This window comes from Onychomys torridus, chromosome 3, assembly GCF_903995425.1.
Source record: "Onychomys torridus chromosome 3, mOncTor1.1, whole genome shotgun sequence".
In the NCBI taxonomy this organism is placed as follows: Eukaryota; Metazoa; Chordata; class Mammalia; order Rodentia; family Cricetidae; genus Onychomys; species Onychomys torridus.
The window spans coordinates 32,004,822-32,032,286 of NC_050445.1; the positions used below are offsets into that span (position 1 = coordinate 32,004,822).

Genomic DNA, 27,465 nt, shown 5'->3' on the forward strand with positions numbered 1-27,465 from the left:
CTCTCTCTCTCTCTCTCTCTCTCTCTCTCTCTCTCCCTCCCTCCCTCCCTCCCTCCCTCCCTTCATCTCTCCCTTCCTTCCTTCTCTTACGTGTTTTGGTGGTTTTTTGCATATATGTTGATGGATCACATCTGTGCCTGGTGACTGAGGAGGCTAAAGAGGGCGCAGATCACCTGGATCTGGAGTTACAGCCGACCACAATCCACCATGTGGGTGCTGGGAACTGAACCGGGTCCTCTGTGAGAGCAGTCAGTGCTCTTACCCACGGAGTCATCTTTCCAGTCCCCTTTTTTCTTTTTAAACTTAAATTTTTACCAGGGTTATTTCTGGTACATATAATATTCACTAGAGAAATTCCTCATTGACAATGAGAAACTGGAGAAAGCCAGTCATTATATAAGATACTGTCTTTCTATATATATTGGAAACAGAGTTTCACTGTGTAGCTCTAGCCTGGAACACACAATCTATACCAGGCTGGCACTGAACTCAAAGATATTCACCTGCTGCTGTCTCTTGAGCGCTGGGATTAAAGGTGTACATCACAGTGCATCCCGCAGCTAATTTGGTGTCCCCCTGTGTGGCTCTAGTCCTCTCTCTTTTGTCCCATCCCCCTCCTCCTGGAGTTCAACCAACCCATCCATATCCACGTCCCCGTATTCAACCAACAACTGTAGATCAAATAGGTATTTTTAAGTTACATGTATGTTACATGTGTGTGTAACCTTTTTTGTCACTGTTCTGTAAATGTTAAAGTAGCCATTGACATTGTATCAACAATAATATGTAATTTAGAGGTGAGTAAAGCTTGCAGGACAACGTGCTTGGGTTGTATGTGTAGGCAGATACTGTTTTAGAAGAGGCTGAGTCCAGTTGATGGACTTTGGGACCTGCAGGGTCCTGGACCCAATTGCCACCCCATGCCACGGGAAGACTTCATCATGTTGCTTTCATAGCTAATTGCTGGCAGGCTAGTGGGTGCCCAGAGGATAGTGAGAGCTCAAAGCTGCTGTGAATACTTTTAGTGAAAACTCTACAAACTTCTCATTGGCTTGCTGAAGAGCTCTTGTTTCCCCTCCTCTCTGTTTCCCTTTTCATAAGGCTCTCATGTAGCCCAGGCTAGCCTAGAACTTTCTGTGTAGCTGGAGATGGTCTTAGAACTCCTGTTCCTCCTGTCCCTATCTTCTGAGTGCTAGGATTACAGGCATGCAAACTCAAATGTTCTATGTTTTGTTTCGTGGTTCTGGATGTCAGACCCAGGCCCTGAAACATGCTACAAAACACTCTTCTCAAATGAGCCTTCCTTTTTCTTTATGAAGATTTTTTAGCTACATATAGGAAAAACAAACAAACAAACAGTTGAGTCATCTTTGGCACATAGTATCAGAATGACTTTCTCACATCTTTCCTCAACACATTTGTAGTTTTATTAAGTGTATGTATGTGTCTGTATGTGTGCACACACAGGTGTGCATCATGGCATGTATGGAGGTTAAGAACAGCTTTCAGGAGTCAGTTCTCTGTCCCCTCATGAGATCCAGGATTGAATTAAAGCAATAAGGCCTGTGCACAAGTACCTTTACCAGCTGAGCCATCTTGCCAGCCCTCATTTGTAACTTTTTAAATTAATGTATTTATTAATGTATATAGTGTTCTGCATGCACATATGCCTGCAGGCCAGAAGAGGGCGCCAGATCTCATTACCGATGGTTGTGAGCCACCATGTGGTTGCTGGGAATTGAACTCAGGACCTCTGGAAGAACAGCCAGTGCTCTTAACCACTGAGCTATCTCTCCAGCCCCCTCTCATTTGTAATTTTTTTTTTTTTCCTGAGACAGGGCTTCTCTATGTAGTTTTGGAGCCTGTCCTGGATCTTGCTCTGTAGACCAGGCTGGCCTCAAACTCACAGCAATCCACCTGGCTCTACCTCCTGAGTGCTGGGATTAAAGGCGTGTGCCACCACTGCTGCCTGGCTCATTAGAGATAATTTTCTAGAGATCATATTTGCTAAACTAGACATTTTGGTTGCTTTGGTCAAAGACCAAGGATGCCTTCAGGGATGGTGCATAGTTTTGATTCCTTATTGCGGCTTTCTGGTGCTTTCCTGCTCACGTGCCTCCTGTCTGTTCCAGGTGCCCCCCTGCCCACCTCAGGCAATGAGCAGCAGTCCTCAGCCTCCATCTTCGAGCACGTTGACCGAATCTCCCGAAGCTCAGAGGCCAGCCGGAGGGTCCCCAGTAAGATCCAGCTCATTGCCATGCAGCCCATCCCAGCACCCCCTGTGCAGCACCCTGTCCTGGCCGACCGAGTAGCAGAAACCAACAAAATCAACAAGGAGGTATTCGATTTTAATGAAAGCGATGAATAGAAAGCTCATGTCCTGATTCGGTCAGTGCTGGAATAATGAGTGAAAGGCCTGGTGTCAGACAGTTGCCAAATGCATGCACCACTGCACCTGATTCACAACACTGGGGCTGGGTGTGGTGGCTTCGGCCTGCAATCCCAGCACCCTGGAGGCTGAGACAGAAGGGTCACTCCGGCTACATAGCTCAGTCTGTACTGAAAGTCCCTGTCTCAGAATCAAAAAACAAAACAAGCCAGAAGTCTCTCTCTCTCTCTCTCTCTCTCTCTCTCTCTCTCTCTCACACTCACACACACACACACACACACACACACACACCCTATATTTTATTGTTTAATGTATTATTTATCCTTTGATAATTTGGTCCATGCATGCAGTGTATCCACCCCCTCAACTCTCTCCAGACCCCCTGACCTATCTCCCTCCAAACTTCATGTCTTTATCTTATCATCATCATTATTAATAATAATAATAAGCTCCACCCACTGGGCATGGGCCACCTGGCGGTCACCACGCCCTCAAAGAAAAAGTGACTCTACCCCTCTCAGACATCATCAACTGCCAGCAGCCCCTGTGCTCGTGGTGAGGCCTCTGGAGCACCCCACACACGCACACACACACACACCCCTGATTCTTTTTAAACTCCAACCCTAGCCATGGACCACGATGCATTCTGACAAGATTAGCAGAAGGGCATTATACGAGCAACCTTGAGAAGGCTGCGCTCTCTGCCTCCGCCACCCCCGGCTCGAACACTGGGGCCAGCCTTCCCTAAGCTGGTGATCACCAGTGAGTAGGTGGCTGGCTCTCCACCACTCGGGGTCGACAGTGTCCATTCTCTGTCACCCCCACGGGTGCCTCCATCAAGCCCATAGAGCAAGTGCAGAGTTGGGAAAGGAGGGCGTCTCTCAAAGGGCTTTGCAGGGGAAGTGTCCCAGAAACCTGAGAAGACACCCTGAGTGCTGGTTCTTGCTGCCTGCCCCCGGCACACAGATCCAGTCCGCACTGCGCCATAAGTCGGAGATCGAGCACCACCGTAACAAGATCCGCCTGCGTGCCAAACGCCGAGGCCACTACGAGTTCCCCGTGGTGGACGACCTGTCGTCTGGCGACACCAAGGAACGGCACCGAGTGTACCGTAGGGCACAGATGCAGATCGACAAGATCCTGGACCCCGCAGCCAGTGTGCCCTCTGTGTTCATAGAGCCCAGGAAGAGGTGGGCTGGGGCCCCAGGGACACGGTGGTCAGGCAGACTAGACCCAGGGCAGGATGGAGACTGGGGCCTACCACAGAAATCCTGGTCATGTCAGGTTGATAGTCCGTGACAGTGAATTGAAGAGGTCTCTGTAGAGGTGGTGTAGGCGTGCAGGAAGTAGAGGAGCTGGCTCCTGGGGAGGGAAGGAACTGGGGAGGACGGGGGTTCTATCTGCACATCCCAGCTTAGCCCTGTCTGCTTCCTCTGTCTGATCAAACTATGCACCTACCTTCTCTTTGTACAGCCAGCTTCTCCCCTACCCACTTAGCTCCTCCCATTCCCTCTTCTTACTCCTCACCTCTGTGTCTTATCACCTGGATAGTCCCAAGGTAGTGTGGCAGGTCTCCATGCTTGTTCTCACAGTTTGGTCCCACCTCCCCATCTGGCAGCCCCTGCCCCATCATGTAGGCGTGTTTTCTGTAAATACATTGGGGCTGGGTAAATAGCTTAAGAGCTGTAGCCGCTCCTCCGGACAACATAGGTTTGATCCCCAGCACCTCCATGGTGATGCGCAACCATTTGTAACTCCAGTCCCAGGGGATCCAGTGCTCTTTTCTGGGAGGCAAAACACCCACACTCTAAGAAATAAATAAAACAATAAGCTTGTCTTTCTATGCCCAAACCTGTACCCCTGGAGCAGATGGCACCTTCCTCTATTTCGGTTCTGTCTGTGGCCAGCCACACGGAGCTGTGATTACAGTGGAGGGCCCTCTGATCTTGCCCCCAGGGTCATCTGCAGCCATTTCTGGCTCTTAGCCTGCTGGGCTGGCACTTCCTAGGTTCTTCTGTCCCTCCTCAGCCTCAGATCTGTTCACCCATTCAGGTCACCTGTGGGGTATTAATAGCGCTCAGCTGGACCTGCTACCTTTTGACTGGCCATGTCATTAAGTGATGATCTGAGTACAGACTGCTGTCTCTGGGTCAGTCTGGTCTGGTCCGTAGGTCCAGACTGTGGCTGTCACTTTGTGAGAATCCCTGGAGCTTTTCCTACAGTGGCCAGCCCATTGTAGGCATTCAGAAAACATTTGGGCCAGGTGGTGGTGGCGCACGCAGAGGCAGGCGGATCTCTGTGAGTTCGAGGCCAGCTTGGGCTACCAAGCAAGTTCCAGGAAAGGCGCAAAGCTACACAGAGAAACCCTGTCTCGAAAAAAACCAAACCAAACAAACAAACAAAACAAAAACATTTGGTGTTGATAAGCCAGTGGCTGACAGGTTTATTTCCTGTGAAGATAATTTCTGTTTTTCCTGTCAGCTCACGGATCAAACGTTCTCCTAAGCCACGCCGGAAACACCAGGTCAATGGCTGCCCCGCTGATGCTGAGAAAGACAGACTCATCACCACAGACAGTGATGGCACATACAAGCGGCCCCCGGGTGTGCACAACTCTGCCTATATTGGATGCCCGGTGCGTAATCCCTCGGGAACCAGGGTGGGAGCTCTGAGGAGGGGGCCGTGATGAGAGAGGAGAGTGCACGGTAGTGGCTGGTGCCCTGTGCACCGTGGGTGCCAGGGCACCAGGTAGCAAAGCCTGAGTCAGAGCAGCCCGGACGCTGCTGGGTGACGCCTGAGAGGGTGTCCCAGGCTTTCCTCTCTGTGCCAACCCATCTGCCTTCGAAGTGGGAGCTGCTTGAGGTTAATTGGAAGAACAAAAATATCTAGGTTTTCTCTCTGCTCTGACGGTTGTTCAGGGGTTTTTGGATATTTCCTGTTTTGTCTGCACACCCCCCACACACTCATAGAGTGAACACTCAGTTGTGACTCCTTTATCCAAAATGCTGGAACCACACTGCTTCAGATACTGGGTACGCTGGAACGTGTGTGCAGACTTTACCAGTTGAGCATTCTAATAGGAAAGTCTACAAATGTGAAATGTTCAAAATCCCCAACTGAGCATCAGGTCATAGCTCAGAAAGTTTCTGATTTCAGGTTAGGGATATTCAGCCTTCATACACACACACACACACACACACACACACACACACACACACACAATTTTCATGGAAAAAGAGTTTAGTAGAAATCAGCATGAAAACCCTTTTTTTTTTTTTCCAATGGAAATGGACAGTGTGGCTTGAAGTGATGAAGGCAGACACTGATACATTGTGACATACACACACAGGCTCCATTGAAGAGGAAACCTAGTTTCTCAAGGGACGGTTAGCACGAGACACAGAGATGCCCTGGGAAGAGAGGGAGAAAGGACACAGCTCCCTGGCAGCCGGGGGACGGAAAGGACCCAGCCCTACTGTGCTGGGCAAACTTAGGGCACCAGCTTTGTTTATGTGACCTTAGCAACACACACGTCCCTAGAGAAAGCATTGTGATGGACACAATCGCCCCGTAGCACTTAAGTTATTTGAGGTTTCCATTTTTTCCCCCTAAATGACACCTAATATGGAAAAACATTCAAAATGTGTGTACAAATGTACCAAGCACGGTACTGACGTAAGGCTGTGGTCTAATGCCGTCAAGTTCATCTGGAAGAAACAGGTTCTTCTTTGTGAGTTCAGTGTGCTCTGAAGCCTGACTGTGACCTTCATAACCTGCTCATGAGGGTTCTTGTGAGCTAGAGCGGCTAATTATTGATGCCACTGGAGAGCAAAGGAATTGGGTAGTTTCTCTTCCTTTCTCTGAATGCGGCGCTCCCTAACCGGGGAGAAATCTCCCCACACACACATACACACATACATACCCCAGCTTTTTCTGCAACAGATGGATGTTCCTTTCCTGCTGGAGTGTTTGGGAAGCATGTGTCCAAGAACTGATGGTGTCTGGCTCAGTCTAGAGAAACGGTCCGCAGAGGCCTTCCGTATAGTCACCTAGTGCTTTTGTGGAACTAGTCATAGGACAAGAAACAGCATCCCTCCCCTTCCCCCATGAGCTTTCCTGGCCAGCCTGGGCTCCTCCCAAGGGGGCCTCAGGAAGTCCTTGTTTTCCAGCCCTGGAGTTCCGTCCTCCTGTTGAATTTTGTGTAGGGAGTGACATGTTTCCTTCACTCGTCTTCATTGATGGCAAATGTCAGGCTTCCCTCATGGTGTCCTGGGCTCTCCTTTTGGGTTTAACTTTATTGGGGGGAACAAAATCTTGCTATGTTGCCCAGGCTAGCTTCGAAATCCTAGCTAAAGCAACCTTCTGAGTGCTGGGACCACAGGCAGATGCCATTGCGCGTGGCTTGGACCCGCCTCTGTTTTCTCCCTTTTCGTCTCTCATAGGCAGTGCAGGGTTCCTCCAAGAGTTGATGGGAGAACCTTCCTGGAACCTCCTCGGACTCTGTCTCTAAGACTGCCTTTCCAAAGAGTCCCTGCTCAGAAAATCCTTCCCAGGTGTACTTAACTTTTGACTCTGCCTGAAATTTTGTGATGTGTGCTTCAAAAATAATGCCTTTCTCAGAATTCACCTTTTCCTAGTTAGATTTTTTTTTTTTTAAAACCTTCAAGACCATATGTGCACTGCATAGTTTTAAATTATCTGGAATTTTCCAGTTTTTCTCTCAAAATAAATTCTCCTTGAAGGCTGTCCTCCAAAATCCTCAACCCCTTTTGGCCAGTCTCCACTCTAGTTTGGGCCTGGAAGACTTCTGCCCTTGGACCACATCCAGCCCACTGCTGTTTTGGTCAACACTGGGCTTTTTGTAAGGCGGCCACGCCCTTGCTTCAATGCTGTCTTTGGCTGCTTTTTGAGTTGTGCTGTGACAGACTTTTATGACTTGGAGAACCTAAAATATTTATTGTCTGGCTCTTGACTAAAAGTTTTTGTTGGCGCCCGGCCTGCTGGTGCCCATCCATAGTCCCAGCTGCGGCCAGGCGGTTGCTGGAGCCCAGGCGGTTGCTGGAGCCCAGGCGGTTGCTGGAGCCCAGGCGGTTGCTGGAGCCCAGGCATTTGGAGAGATCTTATCTCATTACAACAACAGCAGCAGCAAAACACACCAAGGTTCCCTCCTCCCCAATGTCATTTAGCATCCAGACCAGCTGCTCTTGGAAGAGAACGGAGGCGCTATCAGTGATTAAACCAAGGCAGCAGGTACCAACCTAAACCAGGATGTGAGGCTGCTCTTTTAAGAGCCCACTAAGAGTTGCAGAATTGCATCGTGGTTCTCACAAGGCGAGAACCACGAAGTCTAGAGGAGCTCCGTGCATACGTCTGAAAAATGACAGGCGCAGGAGTCCGTTGTAAAACGCCATCCTCATGGCCATGGCCATTTAGAGATCAGAGCTGTCGTGTTTGTCCTGAGGCAGGCAGGAGGAGGCTCAGGAAACCCAAAGCTCCTCCCTTCTGAAGAACGTATAAGGATTAATAATTGCCAGGAGGCAGATTTTCTTGATGGCGTAGCTGTCGGTCAGTTGCCCATGCCCCTTGAAGTCTCTCAGAATTCTCCTGTAAGTCACCCCAGGGAAACTTGTTGGCGACACTTGAGTAGCATGGAGGCCCTGTCTGGGGTGACCTGATGTCTGTTCATGTCTGAACGAAGCAGCACTGAATCAGAACAGGGTCAGCAGACCGGAACTCAAGAGAGGAGAATTTAAATTCCAACCAAGCAAGCGCCTTAGGAAGTCTTAACTTTGTGGCCCTTGGGTTTTCGTCTGTTGGGTTCTGTCTCCCTGTGAGGCATTGTGGGAAAGTGAACTCTTGACCTTCAGGTTCTGACAGTAGAGGCTGGGACCTGAAGAGGCCGCGGAAGAGACAGAGGTGTGGGAAGTTCTGACTTTGTGGCCCTCCTTTTGGGTTTCTGGCTTTTTTGATTCCAGTGCCAGGGGGAACCCAATGGAACTGCCCTTCCCAGCCTCAGAACCTGTCTGTCCTTCTCCAGAAGTTAAAAGTGTCTCCATCTCCTTTAAAGTCTGAGGATGAGATGGCAAGGGCCTGGAGTGCTGGGGCTCTGGGGTGTAGGTGAGCGCCTTCCACTGGGATCTGAGCGCGCGCGCGCGCACACACACACACACACACACACACACACACACACACACACACACACCACACAAACACTGCAGAGGCAGAGGCAGAGGCAGAGGCAGGTGGTTCTCGGAGTTCAAGGCCATCTTGGTCTACATAGAAAGTTCCAGGCCAGTCAAGGCTACATAGTAAGACCATGCCTCAATAAATAAAATGAAAAAGAAGAAAGTTGTTTTGTTTTGTTTTTTTAAAGCCTCCTAGTTTCTCTGATTCTTGCTTCTTAAACTGTGGGTATAGGAAGGACATTCAGCTTTTCTTAATGGCTCAGATACCTCCATTTTAGAGACATAATTTCTTAATATTTGTCACTAATTACCATGCAAACAGTTTTTAAACAGTTATTTGAATTACTTATACATAGACACGGTGTTTTCTGACTGTTAATAGGCTGCTCCTCCTTTTGGTTTGTACACCCATGGAGAGTTGACTGGATTTGTGTAGTGTACGCACTTTGAAGTGTGAATTGTGGCTGCTTAGGTTCTCAGGGAAGATGTCTACCCAGTTCTGAGATCCATTTCATGTGGTTGAGTTTTACAGAAAAGAAGTTGAATATTCCCACTTGGTTTTTCTCCAGTTGTCTATGTTTCCCACAAAACGGGGTACATATTGTGTAATGATTTTCAGTTCTTAGGACAAACCCTTCCCCACACAGCAGGACCGTTGTTAAATTCCACTTTGCGCCAGAACCTTGTTTCATGCTATGTCCCCAGCCCCCAGGGAAGCACACATGTCATTCTCCTTGTTGCCTCTCATGCAGTCTGATCCTGACCTTCCGGCCGATGTGCAGACGCCGTCCTCTGCTGAGCTGAGCAGGTATCCAGGCTTGCCCTTCTCGGCATCTCAGTACATCCCACCCCAGCCGTCCATCGAGGAGGCTCGCCAGACCATGCACTCTCTCCTGGATGACGCCTTCGCCCTCGTGGCTCCCAGCAGCCAGCCTCCCAGTGCTGTGGGAGCAGGTCCTGGGGTGCCGGCCAGCCTGCCTGTGAATAGTACCCCTTCCAGGGAAGAAAGGCGAGCCACACAGTGGGGGTCGTTTCTACAGTCCAGCCCAGACAGCCAACAACCCCTGCAGCGTAAGTACTAGCTTCCTAGAATTCTCTTCTGGGCACAGGGCTTGAGTTTTGTTACCTAACTGTATCACTTGAAGGCTCGCTGAAAAACTCTGGCTGCGTTTGATTAGATTTAAAGCTGCTTGGTAGGTCTTAGTTTTAATCTTCTACTACAATTAATTCTTGGTGTTGGAGGCATCCTTTCATGTAGGAGGGATGCAGGTGATGCTGGTGCAGGAGGGATGCAGGTGATGATACAGGAAGCATCTTCCCAGCTTCCTCACAGGGTCACAAAGGGGAGATTCGTTGTCGGCGTGTTCTCGTTGATTTTCTGTAAAGGGATCAGCATAGAAACTCCTCACGTTGTTCAACTTGTCCTTGGACCACCTGGTCCTGGAGATGTTCCCAAGGCTGGGGGGTGGGGGCAGGGGCACAAGTCCAAGTACAGATAAGGACATTTGCAAATGCTGGCTGCCCATATCCCTTTGTTGTTATCATTCGTACTTACTATATCTTGTCTATTTTTGTCAAATTCTTTGTATGTGAGTGTGTGGGTGTGTGAGGGGGTAGGGGGATGGGGTTGGTGCTTGCTCACATTCGGGTGCATGTGGGTGCCCAGGCATGTGGAGACCAGAGATCACTTTCAGATGCTCTTCCTTAGACGCTGTCTGTTTTGTTGAGGTAGGTGGGTCTTTCTCTCAGTTCCTTGAGGCTAGCTGGCCAGTAAGCCAAAGGGTTCTTCCTCCTGTTTCCGCCTCCCCAACACTGGGATTACAAGTGCGTGCCGTCACCTATCTGTATCTGGATTATGATGTGGGTGCTGGGGATCCAACTCAGGGTCCTCAAACCTGGACATTCCCCCTGCCCCAAATTCTCTTTAAGAGAAAACATAGAAGTTCAACTCAAGGAAATGACACTCATACTGCTTTCCACTAGTTTCAGATGAAATGATTGCACCAAGAGGTTTGTGATTTATTAACTCCAGAGAGAAGTTAATAGGTTACAATGTAAGTTCATTGGTTGGTGAATATTTATACTGGGTTTTTCTGATTTTTTGTTTTTAAACCTGTGTTAAGGTAATCCTGGGGGTGTCTTGTCTATCTCTCCATATATATGTATGAGGTTAATATGATTCTTTCAACATAGATTATTTCCTTCAAGGTAAGAGATGGAGGGTTCCTCAGTATGGGCAGCTGCTGTCACGTGGGAGAACTGCCATTCCATCTAGTTGTTACTGTTTTTACTATTAAACACAGCTTTATAATAGTAAATATTAAACTACTTCAGAACACATGAGATGAAGGATTCGGATCTGGATAATCAGTTAGGTGTGGTGGCCATGCCTTTCATGTCAGCAGAGGCAGGCAGATCTGGGTGAGTCCAAGCCAGCTTGGTCTACATAGTGAGTTCCAGGACAGCCAGAGCTACCTTGTGGGACCCTGTCTGAAAGGAAGGAAGGAAGGACAGACGCAGATGCTGGGGTAGATGTGGGGAGAGAGGAACACTTACTTGTGGTGGGGATGGGAACTGACGGAACTGCTGCCGTGCTTCCGCAGTCCTGAAGGGCTGCTAGTCGGCCTACCAGAGAAATAGCACCCGCCCATGTGGATTGCTGCACTGTTCACACGGCTGCTGGTAGGGACCTGCCTCCATGCCTGTCAGCAGGTGAACAGATGAAGATGTGCTGCACACGAAGTGGAGCTTTGTCCAGCAGTGGAGGAGAGTGAAATCATCTGTGGGAAATGGATAGAACCGGAGATCATTATGTTAAATAAGCCAGCCTTGGAAAAATAGATAGTATGTTTTCTCTTTATGTAGACTCTAGATTTATAGTTTTATGTATATGTAGAGCATGAAAGTAGAGAAGGGGCCATGAGGGGCAGGGAGAGGTCCCAAGGAGACAGGGGTAGTGGAATAGTGACGTGAAAGCAGGAGCAGAGACTGTTTGAGGGAAGAAAGGGGCTGGGAAGGGACAGATAAGAACGAGGTGTAATGGCACATATGCATGAAAATGCCACGTGAAACCCACTTCTTCTTTCCTTTTTCCTTTCCTTCCCTTCCCTTCCCTTCCCTTCCCATTTTAAATTTTTAAATTCACCCAGTTTTGAATTTTTAGTTCTAAAACTTGGCTCCAGTAGCACACAGAATAACCCCAAGACCTGACGGCTGGGATGACATGAAATTAAAAGGCTTGGGCACAGTGAAGCAAACAATTAGCAGTGTGACGAGTCAGCTTACAGGATGGGGACAGTCTGTCAACTGTACATGGTAGCTCACAGCTATCTGTAACTCCAATTCTGGGGGATCCAATGCCGCCTCTGGCCCTGCTGACACTGCACACGTGGTACACAGATGTGCACACAAGCAAAACGCCCTTACATATAAAGTAAAAAATGAAATTATAGCCAGGCAGTGGTGGCGCACGCCTGTAATCCCAGCACTCAGGAGGCAGAGGCAGGTGGATCTCTGTGAGTTCAAGGCCAGCCTGGTCTAAGAGTTCCAGGACAGGTGCAAAGCTACAGAAAAACCCTGTCTCAAAAAACAAAAACAAAACAAACAAACAAAAACCCTTGAAATTATAAACAAGTTAGTCAGTTGAAAAGCTTCCTTCCATCATTGCTTGCTGATGGAGGACCCCAGTAGCATGCTAAGTTTTTATAAGAAAACAGTTCCTACTGGGCGTTGTGGTGCATGCCTTTAATCCGAGTCCTTTGATGGTAGAGGCAGGTGGATTTCTATGAGTTTGAGCCTAGCCTGGTCTACATAGTGAGTTCCAGGACAGCCAGGGCCATGTAGAGAGACCCTGTCTCAAAACAAAACGCAACAACAAACAAAATAAAAACAGTTCTTGCTAGGTGTGGTGTGGCAGCACATTCCCTTAATCCCAGCACTCAGGAGGCAGGGGCAGGCAGATCACTGGAGTTTAGGACAAGCCTGTTCTACATAGTAAGGTCCAGGTTAGCTAAGGTAACACAATGAAACACTCCCTAATAACAACGTAACAATAATAATATTCCTGAAAATTGACCTAAGTTTGTAAGCTTGATATTGTCTTTTTCTAATAAGCATTAATGTTTATTTTTGTGTTCTTTTCAATTTCCCCTAGAGATACGAAGACTATGGGATGACACCCCCATCAGGCCCGTTACCAAGGTAAGGCTTCCAGAAGAGACCCTGTCACAGCTTTCTCATGCAGACTGGAGTTTTGTTTGTTTTGTTTTTTCAGCTTTATAGACTCATATTTTTTTAGTTAATTTGAACAGATACCAAACTCTGGGTTGTATATTTTCTTTTCTTTTCTTTTTTCCTGGAGCTGAGGACCGAACCCAGGGCGTTGCACTTGCTAGGCAAGTGCTCTACCACTGAGCTAAATCCCCAACCCAATATTTTCTTGATCTAACCAGAAAAGGTAAAAAGTTGGAATTTGGAAGGTTGCTCAGTGGTAAAAATGCTTCTGCACAAGTACTAGTGCTTGGGCAGGCAAAATGGCTCAGGGAATAAAGTGCTTGCCACCAAGCCTGACTACCTGATCTCATGTGTGCCATAGTGCATGTTCACACATAGCTATGAACACACAAAACACACACACGCACGCACGCACGCTGCTGGAATTTAAGTTCTGCTACTGTGTGAGAGGTGGGGAAGAGAGACGAGAGCCAGGAAAGGATGAATTAGAAGAACAAGGACCTTGTGAAAATGGAAACATTAAGGGCCATTTTACTTGTGAACAAAGGTACAAAGCACATGAAACCAAGTGTTTACAGACATGTAGCAATACATAAAAGGATATCGAGGGTTGGGGATTTGGCTCAGTGGTAGAGTGCTTGCCTAGCAAGGGTAAGGCCCTGGGTTCGATCCTCAGCTCAGGTGGGGAAAAAGGATATTGTACTACAACCAATTTGGGGTGATTTTAGCAACACAGGGGTGATTTAGCATGTTAAAAGCCGATCTGTGTAAAATACTCCTTCAAAGAGGACAAAGAAGGAAAAATGGCATTTCAGTAGACACAGCATTCGATGGAACAACATCCATTTGTGCTAAGAGTCTTAGTGAACAAAACATAGAAGAGAAGTATTTTGGCAGTGAGCTCTGAGCCTGCTCAGTAGACTTGCTGAGTAGAATTCACCGGAGTTCAAAATATTTATGAGGAAGAAGTTATTTTTAAAATCAGATAGTGAATAAAATTTAAAAAGGTAAAAATCAGGTAGTGAGGGGCTGGAGAGATGGCTCGACCATTAGGAATACCTGTTGTTCTTGCAAAGGATTGGGGTTCAATTCCCAGCACCCACGTGGTGACTGACCATTACATCATCTGTAATTCCAGTTTCAGGGGACCCAGTGCCCTCTTCTGGCCTCCAAGGGCACTAGGTTTGCACATGGCACACATACATCTATGTAGGCAAAACACTCATATACATGAAATTAAGTAAACCTAAACAAGTTTTTAAATCAGACGGGAACAGGCGTGCCCAAGAAGAGGGATTCTAGTGAGAACCAGGCGTTTGTTAGCGTGCACCTGCAACTGTGGATCAGACGGTGTCTGAGCACCTGCAGGCTTTTCCGCACGAGCTCAGTGAGGGATTTTCTACTGTTGTGAAATTAAGTGTGTCCATATCCATAGACTCTTCGTAATTTGCATTTCCCAAATGACAGATTTCAGAAGACAGAACAGTGGGTTTTAATGGAACAGAGTATGGGAAGTTCCTTCAGAATCCTGTGTGAGATTCCAGAGTTTCGGTGTAGAATCTAGCAGGGTGTGAAATGATGATTATTCCTAGCAGATTGTTAGCATCCGCCTCCCTGCTCTGAGAATGCCCTCTGTAAGGGCAGATTTTCCTAAAGGAACTCATGTCAGATGACAATATAAAATACATGGAGGCAGGGTTGGGGATTTAGCTCAGTGGTAGAGCACTTGCCTAGCAAGCGCAAGGCCCTGGGTTCGGTCCTCAGCTCATAAAACAAAACAAAACATGGGAACTGTGCTCTTTGGGGGGGGGTTTGTTTTTTACTTTACTTTTATTTTTTTTTAATGAAGTGTGCTGGGTATCTACAATTTTGTTAAAATGAATGCAGAACCTGGAAAGACTGTCACTACTATTGATATATAACATACTGCTGTTACTGGTATTTTATAGAAATATAAATATATATGTGCATCTATATAATTTGGATTTTTGGAAACTTTAGCTATGCAGTTGACTTTGGAAAAATACAAAAGTCAACATTCATGGTGGTCTAGAAATGTCAAACTTAACTTTTTCCCCATTTGTACAGTGATGATACACTATATTAAATATATAAGGTCTTATCTCTGTGGGTTTGATTATAGAAACTAATAAAGTATTTCTCTAGACAATGAAAAAAGTGTGTGAGAATCTAGATGTCCTCTGCGAAGGGCATTTGAGTCAAATCTAAGGCAGTACCCCACTAATAGGGAGGTGAGTGGTTGGGGAGGATGGTTTAGTTCATGAGGATTGTTATGCTAACATGTAATAGGGTTGTGTTTTTAATAGATTCTTAAAGGAAGTATCCTTAAATGTTCTTAATTTTAACTTACAATAAAGTTAATATTTATGAGCCGGGCGGTGGTGGCGAACGCCTTTAATCCCAGTACTTGAGAGGCAGAGGCAGGTGGATCTCTGTGAGTTCGAGGCCAGCCTGGGCTACAGAGTGAGTTCCAGGAAAGCCACAAAGCTACACAGAGAAACCCTGTCTTGGGGGGAAAAAGTTAATATTTATGGATAGAATCCACATAGAAGCTCTTCAGAGCCCTCAACATCTTTTTTTTCTAAGTTTAAAGGGGTTCAGAACTTAAAAAGTTTGAGAACACTTCTTAAACTGGTTTTCAGTCTTGATGGACAAGTGAGATTTTTCTTTCAAAAACAAAACCCCAAAAGCAAACATCAAACAACTCAGGTCTGGGTTGCATCTTTCTGGGGTGCAGCGTGGGAGGCCAGACTGAAAAGTGAGGCTCCAGTCACATGCCTCCCCTCTCCTCTACCCTCCCTTCCCTTCCCCTTTCCTGCTCCCTCCTTTCTTCTCCTGGCAGTCTTTCAGACTTAGTACCTAGGTAGGGCCCTGAACTAACAGGAAACTTGCAGCCCCTAGGGAGCCAGACAATGTCCTGTATTCCACTGGAGGAGATAGAGAATTACATGAAGCTGTGGTAAAGACCTGTAGGGGGCGCTAGCCTAATAAAATTCCAGAGCCAGGTAAGGGGTTTTGACGGTGCTGTGCTCTCCCAGCAGACCCAGCTTCGGCCCAGGGCTGCTGCCATCATCAGAGCTGGTCCCCCCTGAACCCCCACAGCCACAGTCATCAGCTGAAGCTCCATTTGCTGCCCGAGGGCTCTACCCTGAGGAGATGCCGTCGGTGGCCCGTCCTCGGCCTGTTGGGGGCACCACAGGTGGGTACGGTGATTGAGCTTGCATTTCTGCATGGTAGGACACTTGCTGCCAAGCCAGTGTAGCTGGCCCGCTAGCCTTGTCTCTGCCTTCTGTCTTTCCCTAAGAATGCTGGCATTACAGATGTGTGCTGCTGCCCCATCTGGCTTTTACAATAGATTCTGGGAATCCAGCTCAGGTGGTCAGGCTTACATGCCAAGGACCTCTACCTGCCGAGCAATCTCCTGCACCCTACGACTGTACTTTATGGTCCTCTGATTGGCCCGCCAGAGGTGTAAGTGCAACAGCTGTGAGACCCTTTAGGGTTTCAGTGGGGGGTGGGGGGAGCACTGCTCTTTGGTGGGCAAGCAGTGGCCACCACAGCGGTGCTGGAGTTCACTGTAGCCGCTGTTGGTATCACCCCAGCAGTTTACCCAAGCTTCAGACTTGACTCCCGCAAATCACAGTCTCCTTTCACAGCTTTCCAACTCACGGAGAGCCAATGCTCCGAGGGCTGTTTGGGAATGCGTCCTGTTTCCAGCATCTGTGCTGCTTGAGATTATGGCCCTTCCAGGCTCATCCCGTTTCCTGTATATTTCGCAAAGACACCTTGGTGTGTTTTATGGCTTAAGCCCATTCACTCTGTCGCCGTCCCCAGTCATCCCCTCCCCGTGAAGCCAGCCTGAAGCTTCTCTTTGCGGAATATATGTACACTTCTCTGTGGTGACATCAAGTAGTTCAGGCTGATTCCAAATATTCAGTGATTGCTAGATGTCTTCCTCGTCAAAGTTCTGTTGCTGTGAAGAGACACCATGGCCACAGCATGGTGTTTCTTATAAAGGAAAACATTTATTTGGGGCTGGCTTATGGTTCAGAGGTTTAGTCCATTGTCATGGCAGCGTACAGGCAGACATGACGCTGGAGAGGCAGCTGAGAGCTCTACATCTGGATCAGCAGGCAGAGAGAGAGAGACACTGGGTCTGGCTTGAGCATTTGAAGCCTCAAAGCCCACCCCAGTGACATACTTCCTCCTACAAGGCCACATCTCCTAATAGTGCCACTCCCTATGGGGGCCATTCCTGTTCAAACCACCACACTGGATATCTTTCTATTGTGTTATCCTAGACAATTCTTGTATTTTGCGCTGAACACAGCACAGTGTGTTGTGATGCTCTGTGGGGTTTCCTACTTTCCAGGTCCTGTTCTTTGCCGAGCCCCTCATTCCTCTCAATACTTGTATATTTGGGCTGTGCTACACTGCATCTGTGCTGACCAAATTCAGATGCATCATTCAGTTTTAGTTAAAACCATGAACATAGAAGATGTTGCAAATATTCAACTACAATCTGTCTTCTGATGATTTCTAACAAGACATGAACTTACGTAATATTTTTTTTTAAGATAGGGTCTCTGTGTAACTACCCTGGCTGTCCTAGAACTAGGCTGGCCACAAACTTACAGAGATTCATCTGCCTCTGCCTTCCTAGTACTGGGATTAAAGGTGTTTGCCTCTACTGCCCAGCTAGAAATTGTGTAAATGTATATAATGGAAAATGTTATCTATTGGAAGAATTCTTTATTTTTACTTTTTTGTTTGTCTGTTTTTGGTGCCTGTTCCAGATCTTGCTCTGTAGACCAGGCTTGCCTTTTTAAGATTTATTTATTTGCTGGGCGGTGGTGGCGCATGCCTTTAATCCCAGCACTCGGGAGGCAGAGCCAGGCGGATCTCTGTGAGTTTGAGGCCAGCCTGGGCTACCAAGTGAGTTCCAGGACAGGCTCCAAAGCGACACAGGGAAACCCTGTCTCAACCCCCCCCCACACACACAAACACACACACAAAAATTGACAAGTAGGGAACCTTCAGAAGACATAAGCAGAGAACAGGAAGAAATTATTCACAAAAGTGTAGGTGTGTGTGTGTGTGTGTGTGTGTGTGTGTGTGTGTGTGTGTACACCATATAAAAGAACTAGGAAGCTAGCCTAGTTTCAAAAGTAACTAGAGAAGTATAGATTAAACTTGATAAATACAACCATGAAATTATCCTCATAAAAATGTGGTGATTTGTGATAGTGTTTCAGGCCTTTAATCCAGCGCTTGGTTGACAAAGACAGGCAAATCTCTGTGAGTTCTAGGCTAGCCTGGTCTACAGAGCAAATTCTAGGACAGCTAGGGCTACACAGAAAATCCCTTTCTTGATAACCCCCCCCCCCCTCCAAAAAAAAAGACTGTGGTGACTACATATACATCCGGTTTTCTGTCTGGTGCTGAGCCCCTAGGTTGTTTGGAGTATTTAACAAAATGACAAGTGTAAGTACCCCAAACGTGCGGTGTGTCGCCCACTTCAGGACACACCAGCTGCCGCTGTTAGTGTCCTGGTGCATTGTGGCTGTGTTAGTTACAGTTCTCATTGCTGGTCAAGAGCAGCCTGAGGAAGGACGTTTGCCTTGCTCACTTGGAGGGTTCCAGTTCATCTTGGCGGGGAAGGTGAGGGGGCCGGGGCACAGTCAGGGAGCAGAGTCACCTAGTGAGGGCTTTGGGGACCGGTTTGTAAGTAGGACTCATGAGCTGTTGGTTTGGTGATTTCTTTTCTTGGAATACACGAGAAAATGTATATTCCCGGCTCCCAAATCCAAAATATTGAGGGGAAATGATATGCGTCAAGATGTTTAGCACAGCATTGTTCGGAGTAGCAAGAACGGGAATCGTACCTCCCTGAATAGCCAGGGAGTAAACTGTGCAGCTGTTTATCCATCTCACTTTATTTCTCACTATTTTGGTCTGGCTGTCCTGGAACTCACCGTGTAGACCAAGCTGGCTCTCAAACTCTCTGAGATCCACCTTCCTCTGCTTCCTGAGTGCCCGGATTATCGCTGTGTGCCACCATATCTGGCCTTGTGCAGCTATTTGAAATAAAGAGTCAGGAAAGGCTTGAAATGATTCCGGATCCTCCAGTTACCACCTACATGTCTGGGGCTTGATCTGCCTTATGTCTCCTTCCTTGAACTAACCCTCTGTGGTAACTGAAGCTCATGTGAAGAGCTGACGCCCAGCAGGGGCAGGAGCCAGCCTCTGGAGGACACAGGGCTTGTCATGGCTGCAGATCTGCCAGGCTCCCAGTTGAATCAGCTGGAAGACGGCTCTGTTTGGTTAAGGGATCAAAGCAATATTCAAAGTCGGGACTACATTATGATTTCAGGCACTGTGTGGCTTAACATGAAAGGTATGCTTTAAATCCCTTCCTGGGCCACATCTGTGACCTCTGAAGATGTGTGCAGCCTGTGTCTGCAGAGTGGATAGTGCCAAACGACATTGCTAGATGATTTCCATGCTGCACTCTTTCCAGGTGCAGACTGGGGCTCACGTGGAGCTCACTGCCCTGGCAGAGGCCCAGACTTCTTTTTGACCTGACCATCAGTTATTGCTGTATGTCCAGATATGACCATGGAAGAGTTCCTTTTAAAATGTAGTCTGTTAGCTGAGGGTAACTGGACAGCATAAAAATAGGCTGAAACAGAGAGGCCACATTACCCCAAAGGCCCCCCAGAGAGCTTCTGTACCATGGGTAAACTTGATGATCCTAGGAGTGTTTAGAAGATCAAGTTTGAGGAGTTGGGATGTAGCTCACTGGTGGAGCACCTGCCTAACAGTACAAGGTCATGAACTCAGTCCTTAGTACCACCAAAAAATAAAATAAAGATCCCTCCTTTTCTTCCTTGATTGCAATGTAGGTATTTGTATTGTATTTCCATGTGCCAGATGCAGACAAGAGAAAGACAGGAACACCCGGCTTTTGTAGCCACACACAGGCTGATGTCTGGGCGTGGGGAATTCGCCCACACCTGGCCTGGCCTTCGCAGCCTCTTGCCTGTAAGCTAGTGAGTGGGGTCACTTGTGCTGTGGCTGTTGTGGAAACATGTAGTATACTTCCAATGTTCTGAATTTAAATAATCTCATCACCTGCTTTTTAAGCAAAAAAGCACATCATGCATTCATGTCCTTGTGAATCCCAAAGCCACAAGCAGGAAGGTGCCAGACGTCAGCTTCTTTACAGCCTCAAAACCTTCTGCTCCTTTCAAGACATCTGTGATCCCTCATCCCCAGACACCTGATGGCAGCGGCAGTGGGAAGTTAGGAGCCTTGCACCAGGGTCATGTGGAGGGGGAATGGAAGCAGCTCCCTCTCCCACCTGCCTTCTTGTGAAATGCCACTTCCGGAGATGCTCGAGATCAGCAGAGTTCGAAAATACCTGATTTTTTCCTATCCTCGAAGGGTCAGAGCTGAAGGTGACTTGGCAGCCTCCCTTCGGCTGTGCTGTGGACGCTGACCTGGTCACTACTGTGTTCCTTTCAGGTTCCCAGATCCAGCACCTGACACAGGTGGGAATTGCAAGCCGAATCGGGGCCCAGCCCGTGGAAATTCCTCCCGGCAGAGGCGGCCAGTATGGGGGACCAGGCTGGCCTGTGTACGGGGAGGAGGAGGCAGGGCGAAGAGAAGCTGTGAGTATCTGGGCCTTCCAGCCTTCACTCCTCTTGCCCTAGCTTGGTTGTGCAGTTGGGTGAAGTCCCTTCCACTTGTGGAATGGCTGTGATTTTCCTGAGGCAGGTTTCAGGTGTGAAGTCATGGACCTGAATGAAATCCAGACCACTTCTTTGGTGTGGTCACTGTGGCTTTTCACGATCTTAACCTTTTCTGTATCCTCACTGGCTTGCCGATGACGCTCCCACCTTGACCACTACCTGGGATGGTTTTATGATAAGTACGTGACTTGGGGCATTTCAAAGCATCCCTTGCCCTTCAGGTTTGTAGCTATTTGGCGTGAGCACTGTTTAATCTCTGCAAGGACTTCATTTTCTCAAGAATTTCATGGGGCTGGATAGCTTATGGGTGGTTAAGAGCACTTGCTGTTCAATCAGGAGGACCAGAGTTCAAATTCTAGAACCCTTGTCCAGTAACTGTCCTGTACCAATAACTTCAGCTCCAGTAGATCTGATGCCCTTTCTGGCCTCAATGGGAACACATCACACGTACATGTGCACACACACATACATACACACAGACACACATTGACATATGTACATGCACACATACATTGACATATGTATATGCACACACACATACATACACACAGACACACATTGACATATGTACATGCACACATACATACACACAGACACACATTGACACATGTACATGCACACACACATACATACACACAAACACACACTGACATATGTACATGCACACACATATATACACAAACACAGTGACATATTTACATGCATACACACATACAAACACACAAACACACACTGACATATTTACATGCACACACACATACACGCTGACATATGTACATGTACACACAGACACACAAACACACACTGACATGTACATGCACACACAGGTAGACAGACACACACACATAAATAAAAGAAAGTAATTTTTTTTAAAGAATTTCCTATCTTGGTATAAACGAACTGATTTTGAGAATGCAAACATGAAGATGGCCTGTTTTAATCTCATTGCTGTGTGCCAACTTTTATTTCAGTTTATTACCTTTTACCGTCTCTGTGGCCACACTAAATTCCTCTTCCTCACAGTTAGAAAGTTAGAAGCTTTTTTCTCCCTCTCCTTTTTTTTTTTTTTTTTTTTTTTTTTTTTGGTTTTTTTTGAGATAGGGTTTCTTTGTAGCTTTGGAGCCTGTCCTAGACTAGCTCTGTAGCCCAGGCTGGCCTCAAACTCACAGAGATCCGCCTGCTTCTGCCTCCCGAGTGCTGGGATTAAAGGCGTGCGCCACCACCGCCTGGCTCCAGTATGTTCTTATGCACACTCCCTGGGCACCAGAACGGAGGCATGGTTTCTCATCACGCCTTTTGCCAGTGGCTCCTTAGCTGCTCTGCTCTGGGATATCACTGTGTGTGTGTGTGTGTGTGTGTGTGTGTGTGTGTGTGTGTGTGTGTCCCACACACACACTTTTCCTTTTCGGCACCCAGTCTCTCTCTGTTCTCCCCATGAATCAGAAGCCCTGGAGCAGCCCTGTCTCCACCCGCTCACCCCACACCTAGCACACAGGGCCTTGGGTGGGCGGGGCCGTGCTGGAGAGCTGAGGGAGTTGGTGGGAGATGGGCTGGAGGGCAGCTTGGCATCCCCAGGCCAGTGTCAATTTGCTTTGTCTCTTGTTCTCGCAGGGGAAGTGTAATAATGTTTACCGTGTCTTTCAGACCCACGTGCTCGGACATCAAGAGTATTCTTCTTCGCCGCTGTTTCAGGTGCCAAGGACTTCGGGCAGGGAGCCCTCAGCTCCTCCCGGGAACCTCACCCACCGAGGGCTGCAGGGCCCTGGGCTGGGTTACCCCACCAGCTCCACAGAGGACCTCCAACCCGGCCACTCCTCTGCCTCCCTCATCAAAGCGATCCGAGAGGAGCTCCTACGGCTCTCCCAGAAACAGGGCTCAGGACAGAACTTCCACAGCTGATCAGCCCCCTTGCAGGTTTGCCAAGTATCTGCTTCCTGTGGAAGCAAGACCAAAAGGAAAGCAACTGAGTGGGTGTCTGTGAGAGTCGGAAGCAGCTTCTCCGGGCAAGCTGCCCGAGGAAGGGAACAAGTTGCAATTTTAGAAGATGCCATAAAGTCGCACGGACAACTCACGGTTCACCCGCTGGGTTGGCAGTTTGGTGGCCACTTGGGTTCAGTCAAAATGTGTGTACTTTGGGCCAAAAGCCAGCACTTCTCTCTCTCTCTCTGTCTCTCTCTCTCTCTCTGTCTCTCTCTCTGTCTCACACACACACACACACACACACACACACACACACACACACAAGAAAAACCAAAACACAGACCTAAGCTAACAAAAATGCTGTTAGTCTCCTCTTTCAGAGGCAAAGGATGAAAACCTACAGGTGGTTAGGGATGGAGGAGGCAGCGTGTCCATGGGAGTCTGACCGCACGTACAACATGCCCGCTGCTCTGTTTCCTGAGAAGAGAGATTTCAAGACATGTTAGTACCAGCTCGGTCCCTCTTTTCCTCCATAGGAACTTATTTTAATAGTAGTATTAACAACGAGACATGCTGAGACTGTTTGATGATCTAAAAAGCCTCCGGTGAGAAATGTAGTGACCGGTTGTGGAGCCTGGTGATTCCAAACAAAGCCATCGCCTCCGTTCTTTCTCCTTCTTCTGGTGCTACAGCTCCGAGGGCCCTTCACCTTCCGTCTGTGAAACACAACTGTGGCTTTTTCAGTAGAAGAGGATGTTGTCGGTTTCATTGTGTTCTGGGGGTGGGGAAGAAAAGGAAAAAAAAAAAAAAACTCCAGCATTGGGGAGGGGGAAGCTTAATATTTATTTGGTTATTCAAAATACATATCAGAGTTTAGATTTCCATCTTAGTTGTATTTGCTGTTTACTTGTTGGGTGCACCCAGCTCTTGGTGGCATGGCAGCACATCTCGGTGAGGTCCAGCCTACAGAGTGAGGCTGTTGGGGTGTCCTAACTGCCAGGTCCTTGTACTTTGCTCACAGTTTTCTCAGATTATGTTTGAGTGAGAAGTCTTACGGCAGCAGACATTATTTTCAATGATTCTTAGGACCACCCAGTTGCCATGAGTCTACCCACAGTAGTCAGGTCCCTGAGCTCCAGCCTGGAAGTGGAACTGTGTTCCTATCAGCCTCTGTAATGACTGAAGAAATACAGGGTTTTGAGACCATGAAGGAAATGGAGTTTCCCCCATTTCTGATTTTGCTATTATTGCTTTGTCTGAAAACTCTTACTCACTTTGGGCCAGAGAGAGGTCATCTCACGGTATAATTCGGAAGTCACATTTCTCTGCTTCTGACATTGTAGTCAGTGACATTCAGTATTCTGGGACCTGAATGAGACTGTGGGACATTGCAGACTAACAGACCCTCTTCATCAGATGAATGAGTCCTTTTTATTGAACAACAGATAATGGGGTAGAGTTTGGGGAGCTCAGCCCAATCAAAGCCTGTGTGTTGAGGCAGGTTTTAAGAACATAATAACAGCCAGGCAGTGGTGGTGTACCCCTTTAATCCCAGCACACAGGAGGCACGGGCAGGTGGATCTCTGAGTTCGAGGCCAGCCTGGGCTATAGAGTGAGATCCAGGACAGGCTCCAAAACTACACAGAACAAGCAAACAAAAACCATGTTAACAGCTTGAGGAAGCTCCCAGACTGTAGTCACTGCTTCCAGAATTCTTTTTGCTCTTCTTAGTCTCAGGACACAGGACCACCTGTCCTAGAAATTGGGACAGCTAGTGCTTATCTGCACACTCCAGACGAGAAGGCATGCAGGAGGAACCCACAGTCTTCCTCAGGTGGTTCACAGGCAGCCTGCAGAGCATGGAGGAGGAGACCCCTGTTCTGGGTTTATTTGCTAGTCTTGATTTAATATATATGCTTCCCCAGCTGAAAGATCCTCTTTCCAAGCCACTCAAAAAACCAAGTCTCGAGTATACAGGCAGTTTTACTATGCCACCTTGTGAGAAATTTAAATGACACGACACAGAATAAATGGCCCTTTCTCGCCCTGTGTCGTGAGTGATGTGGACGTAGAGTACCCTAACAGTGATCACCTCCTTTGTATACTGTCAAAATAAGCCGTGGTGTCCGAGGATGTGGTGACAACCGCAATTTTGATGCCTTTGAAAGTATAATAAAGGAGCTGGGCAGTGGTGGCACACGCCTTTAATCCCGGCACTTGGGAGACAGAGGCAGGTGGATCTCTGTGAGTTCGAGGCCAGCCTAGTCTACAGAGAGTTCCAAGAGAGGCTCCAAAAAAAAAAAGAAAAGAAAAAAGAAAAAAAAAGTGTAATAAAGGGATTCTACCTGTATTTTTATTCCTAGAACAGACACACCTTTAAACAGCTGTTACAGCCAAAGGAGGGGTGTAGTTTGGCACGCAGACCCTTTGGGAGCTCCAGCGCGCTCCGTTATTTAAAGCACACTCAGTTTGCGCTCCTTTTCCCTAAACACCTGCCACAGCAGGTTTATCCCATGTAAACTGCTGGGGGATATGCCGTGCCCAACAGGCGTCCAGTCACTCAGCCAATGTGCTCCCCTGAAAAAGGTTGTCCTGTTCAACATGTGTAACTTCGGTGTCCCACATATTAAAGCACCCCAAAATAAAAGTTAAGTTTAATGTCTGTCCTTTTCTCCTAATCGTACAAGTTCTGTTGAGAAGCACAAACTTGCAAGTTCAAGTCCGCATTTTAGGACAGCGAGCTTGGAGAAGGGCTTTGTTTGTTCTCTTCTTTGTTGCTAATTCCTTGTGTCTGGTTCCTTTGGAGTGTCATTCTTGTTATCAGCAGGACCATGCCCCCCCTCCCCCCCTCCACACACACACACACACCTCATAGGATCTCTGCTTCTAAGGATCAGGTGACCTTGTTTGCAAACATCCCTTGAGGAGGGAGCCTCAGTCATAGTGAACATGTAAGATGTTATCTGTGTCAATGTTCCGGCATGGATGATGTGATGCGCTGTGACCTGCCAGCGTCTGGGTTCACATCTAGGCAGTCAAAGCAAAGCTGAAAGCCCAGTGTGATCCCTCTTACTGCTGGTCTGCTTCAAACTCAACACTTTGTTAGCTTCAAAGGTCTACTCTTTTCTGCTCCTGACTTTCTGCAGTGTCTGACACTAGATAGGTCAGCAGCCATGAGCCCTGTCTTCCAAGAGATCTTAGAATCTCAGCCAGATAGTACAGACAGGTATAAAAGATGGATGCTCTAGAGGAGCAGCATGGCTTAGATATTCACAGAATGCAAGGGGCACAGCTGTGTCGGATATTCAGAAGTCATAGAAGTTGCGCGTTTGGGATTGAGGAGATCTTAGGGGAGAAGCCTACTGCAGAAGCCACTTCGATGTTACTCCAGCCAGTGATGGTATGGCAGGGGATCAGCCCCACAGTTGCCCCCGGAAGGGGTTAGGAATTGGGTACTCTGTCACTGAAAGTGACCTTGATCTGGAGCTGTGGTAGTATGAGCACTCAATCCTTAACTGCACTGTGGAGGAAGTTTCAGAAGAAGAGGAAGTAGTGTTGGAGGGAAAGCTGCCCAGCAAGCTAGTGAGGAGCTGCCTAGGAAGAGCCTCAGTGTCAGGGAAGGGAGGCCAGAGTACCATGAACCGCTGATGTCTGGTCTCAAGGAAGTCAGTGGTGAGAGGTGGGCCCCGCAGGCCAAGCAGATCTTGATGGTCCTCTGCGGTCTTCAGCAGGTTGTGGATAGGTACATCTGGCTTCTCTACACCTCCATGTTTTCCTCCAATTTTTATTTCATTTCAGAGTGTGTGTTGATTTGATGGCATAGATGACTTTTAAGCAGTAGGACTTTGCCAAGCAGAATTTTTGAAGTCATGAGGCCTGTGACCCAAAGCACAGCTGCTAGTGTGCCTGGAAGGCCTCAGGCTGAAACCAGTAATCCCCTGCCTTCTTGTATACAGTGTCCCCTGCAGCTTCAGATCTCTGTGAGTGAGCCAGGAACCAAGCCAGTCCCCAGACACAGTCTGTTCTGGCAGAATTTCACGAGTTAATCATTCCTTAGGCCTCCCTGGGCCCCTCCATCCTGGATTCTTAGGAATTAGACACTTGGAAGGGCGTTGGGTCAAGGTTCTGGGCACAGGGCAGGGTGCTCCTCTATTTACTAAGCTTACGGCTAGTGGAGTTTCGCCATGTCATTTCTACCTCCAAAGTAAAGGCTCCAGAGCTCGTCATCAGAGCCTGCTTGGCCACATCTGGTCCAAGCAGGAGTACGAGGAAGTCCGCTTCTACGCCCGTGAGCACAAACACGTCCGTATGGGACAGTCCATTGAGCTCCACCATTTAGACCAGCCCACTACAGACATTCCTGGAACAGGTGAGAGGGTTTCTGTGGGCCTCTGTTGTAACGTTCTCATGAAATATATAGGCTTACACTCGTCACCTAGTAAACAAGAGTGGTGCACATTTCAGGTGGTTAATTTTGAGGGGGAGGGGTCTGGAGGGGGGTGGTGATCGTGGGAGTTTAAACTCGAATTCTTTTGTCCATGCTAAAAAAGGACTTGAAAACTGAGCCATCGCGGTCCAGTGTTAATTCATGCCTGTGTGTGTAACAGGACACTCGACAATTATCTTGAGTATACACAGCAGCACTGAAGTGTAGAGAAGTGTAGTAAATGCCTTTGGGAACACGAATCGGTTAGGAACCAGCCGGGGACGCAAGAGGGACGCTCCTCCCAGGTCTGTGTCCCACAGGGCAGGTCACATCCAGGCTCCCTGCTTTGCCTCCTTCCTACGGGTTTCTCTGTTTCAGGGCCACTTCAGTGGTGTGCTTGGAGCATCACTGATGTCTTTTCTCGTGCCCACCAGATACCAAGGACTCATGACTTGACTCCCAAAGACACAGTTTGGGAAACATAGTGCTAAGTTAAAGCCCTGTTCTGCCCCTGCAGTAGAGAAAGAAGCAGGAGGT

At 47.9% G+C, this 27,465-nt stretch overlaps 2 protein-coding genes across 2 annotated transcripts in view; both read left to right on the forward strand.

Annotated features, from left to right (window-relative positions):
• Positions 1-22,776, forward strand: part of Kiaa1549 (KIAA1549 ortholog) — a 123,560-nt gene extending 100,784 nt beyond the window's left edge. The window contains 9 exon segments of the mRNA XM_036181813.1: positions 2,133-2,338; positions 3,356-3,579; positions 4,871-5,024; positions 9,327-9,605; positions 9,607-9,645; positions 12,728-12,774; positions 15,870-16,027; positions 20,356-20,501; positions 22,227-22,776. Of these exon segments, the coding sequence (XP_036037706.1) occupies positions 2,133-2,338; positions 3,356-3,579; positions 4,871-5,024; positions 9,327-9,605; positions 9,607-9,645; positions 12,728-12,774; positions 15,870-16,027; positions 20,356-20,501; positions 22,227-22,481 (1,508 nt within the window). The 3' untranslated portion in view covers positions 22,482-22,776.
• Positions 22,777-24,791: 2,015 nt separating this feature from the next.
• The window catches only part of Atp6v0a4 (ATPase H+ transporting V0 subunit a4), an 87,925-nt gene continuing 85,251 nt past the window's right edge, over positions 24,792-27,465 (forward strand). Inside the window, exon 1 of the mRNA XM_036181021.1 lies at positions 24,792-26,871. The gene's annotated coding sequence lies outside the window, so the exon portion shown is untranslated. The remainder of the gene's footprint in view (positions 26,872-27,465) is intronic.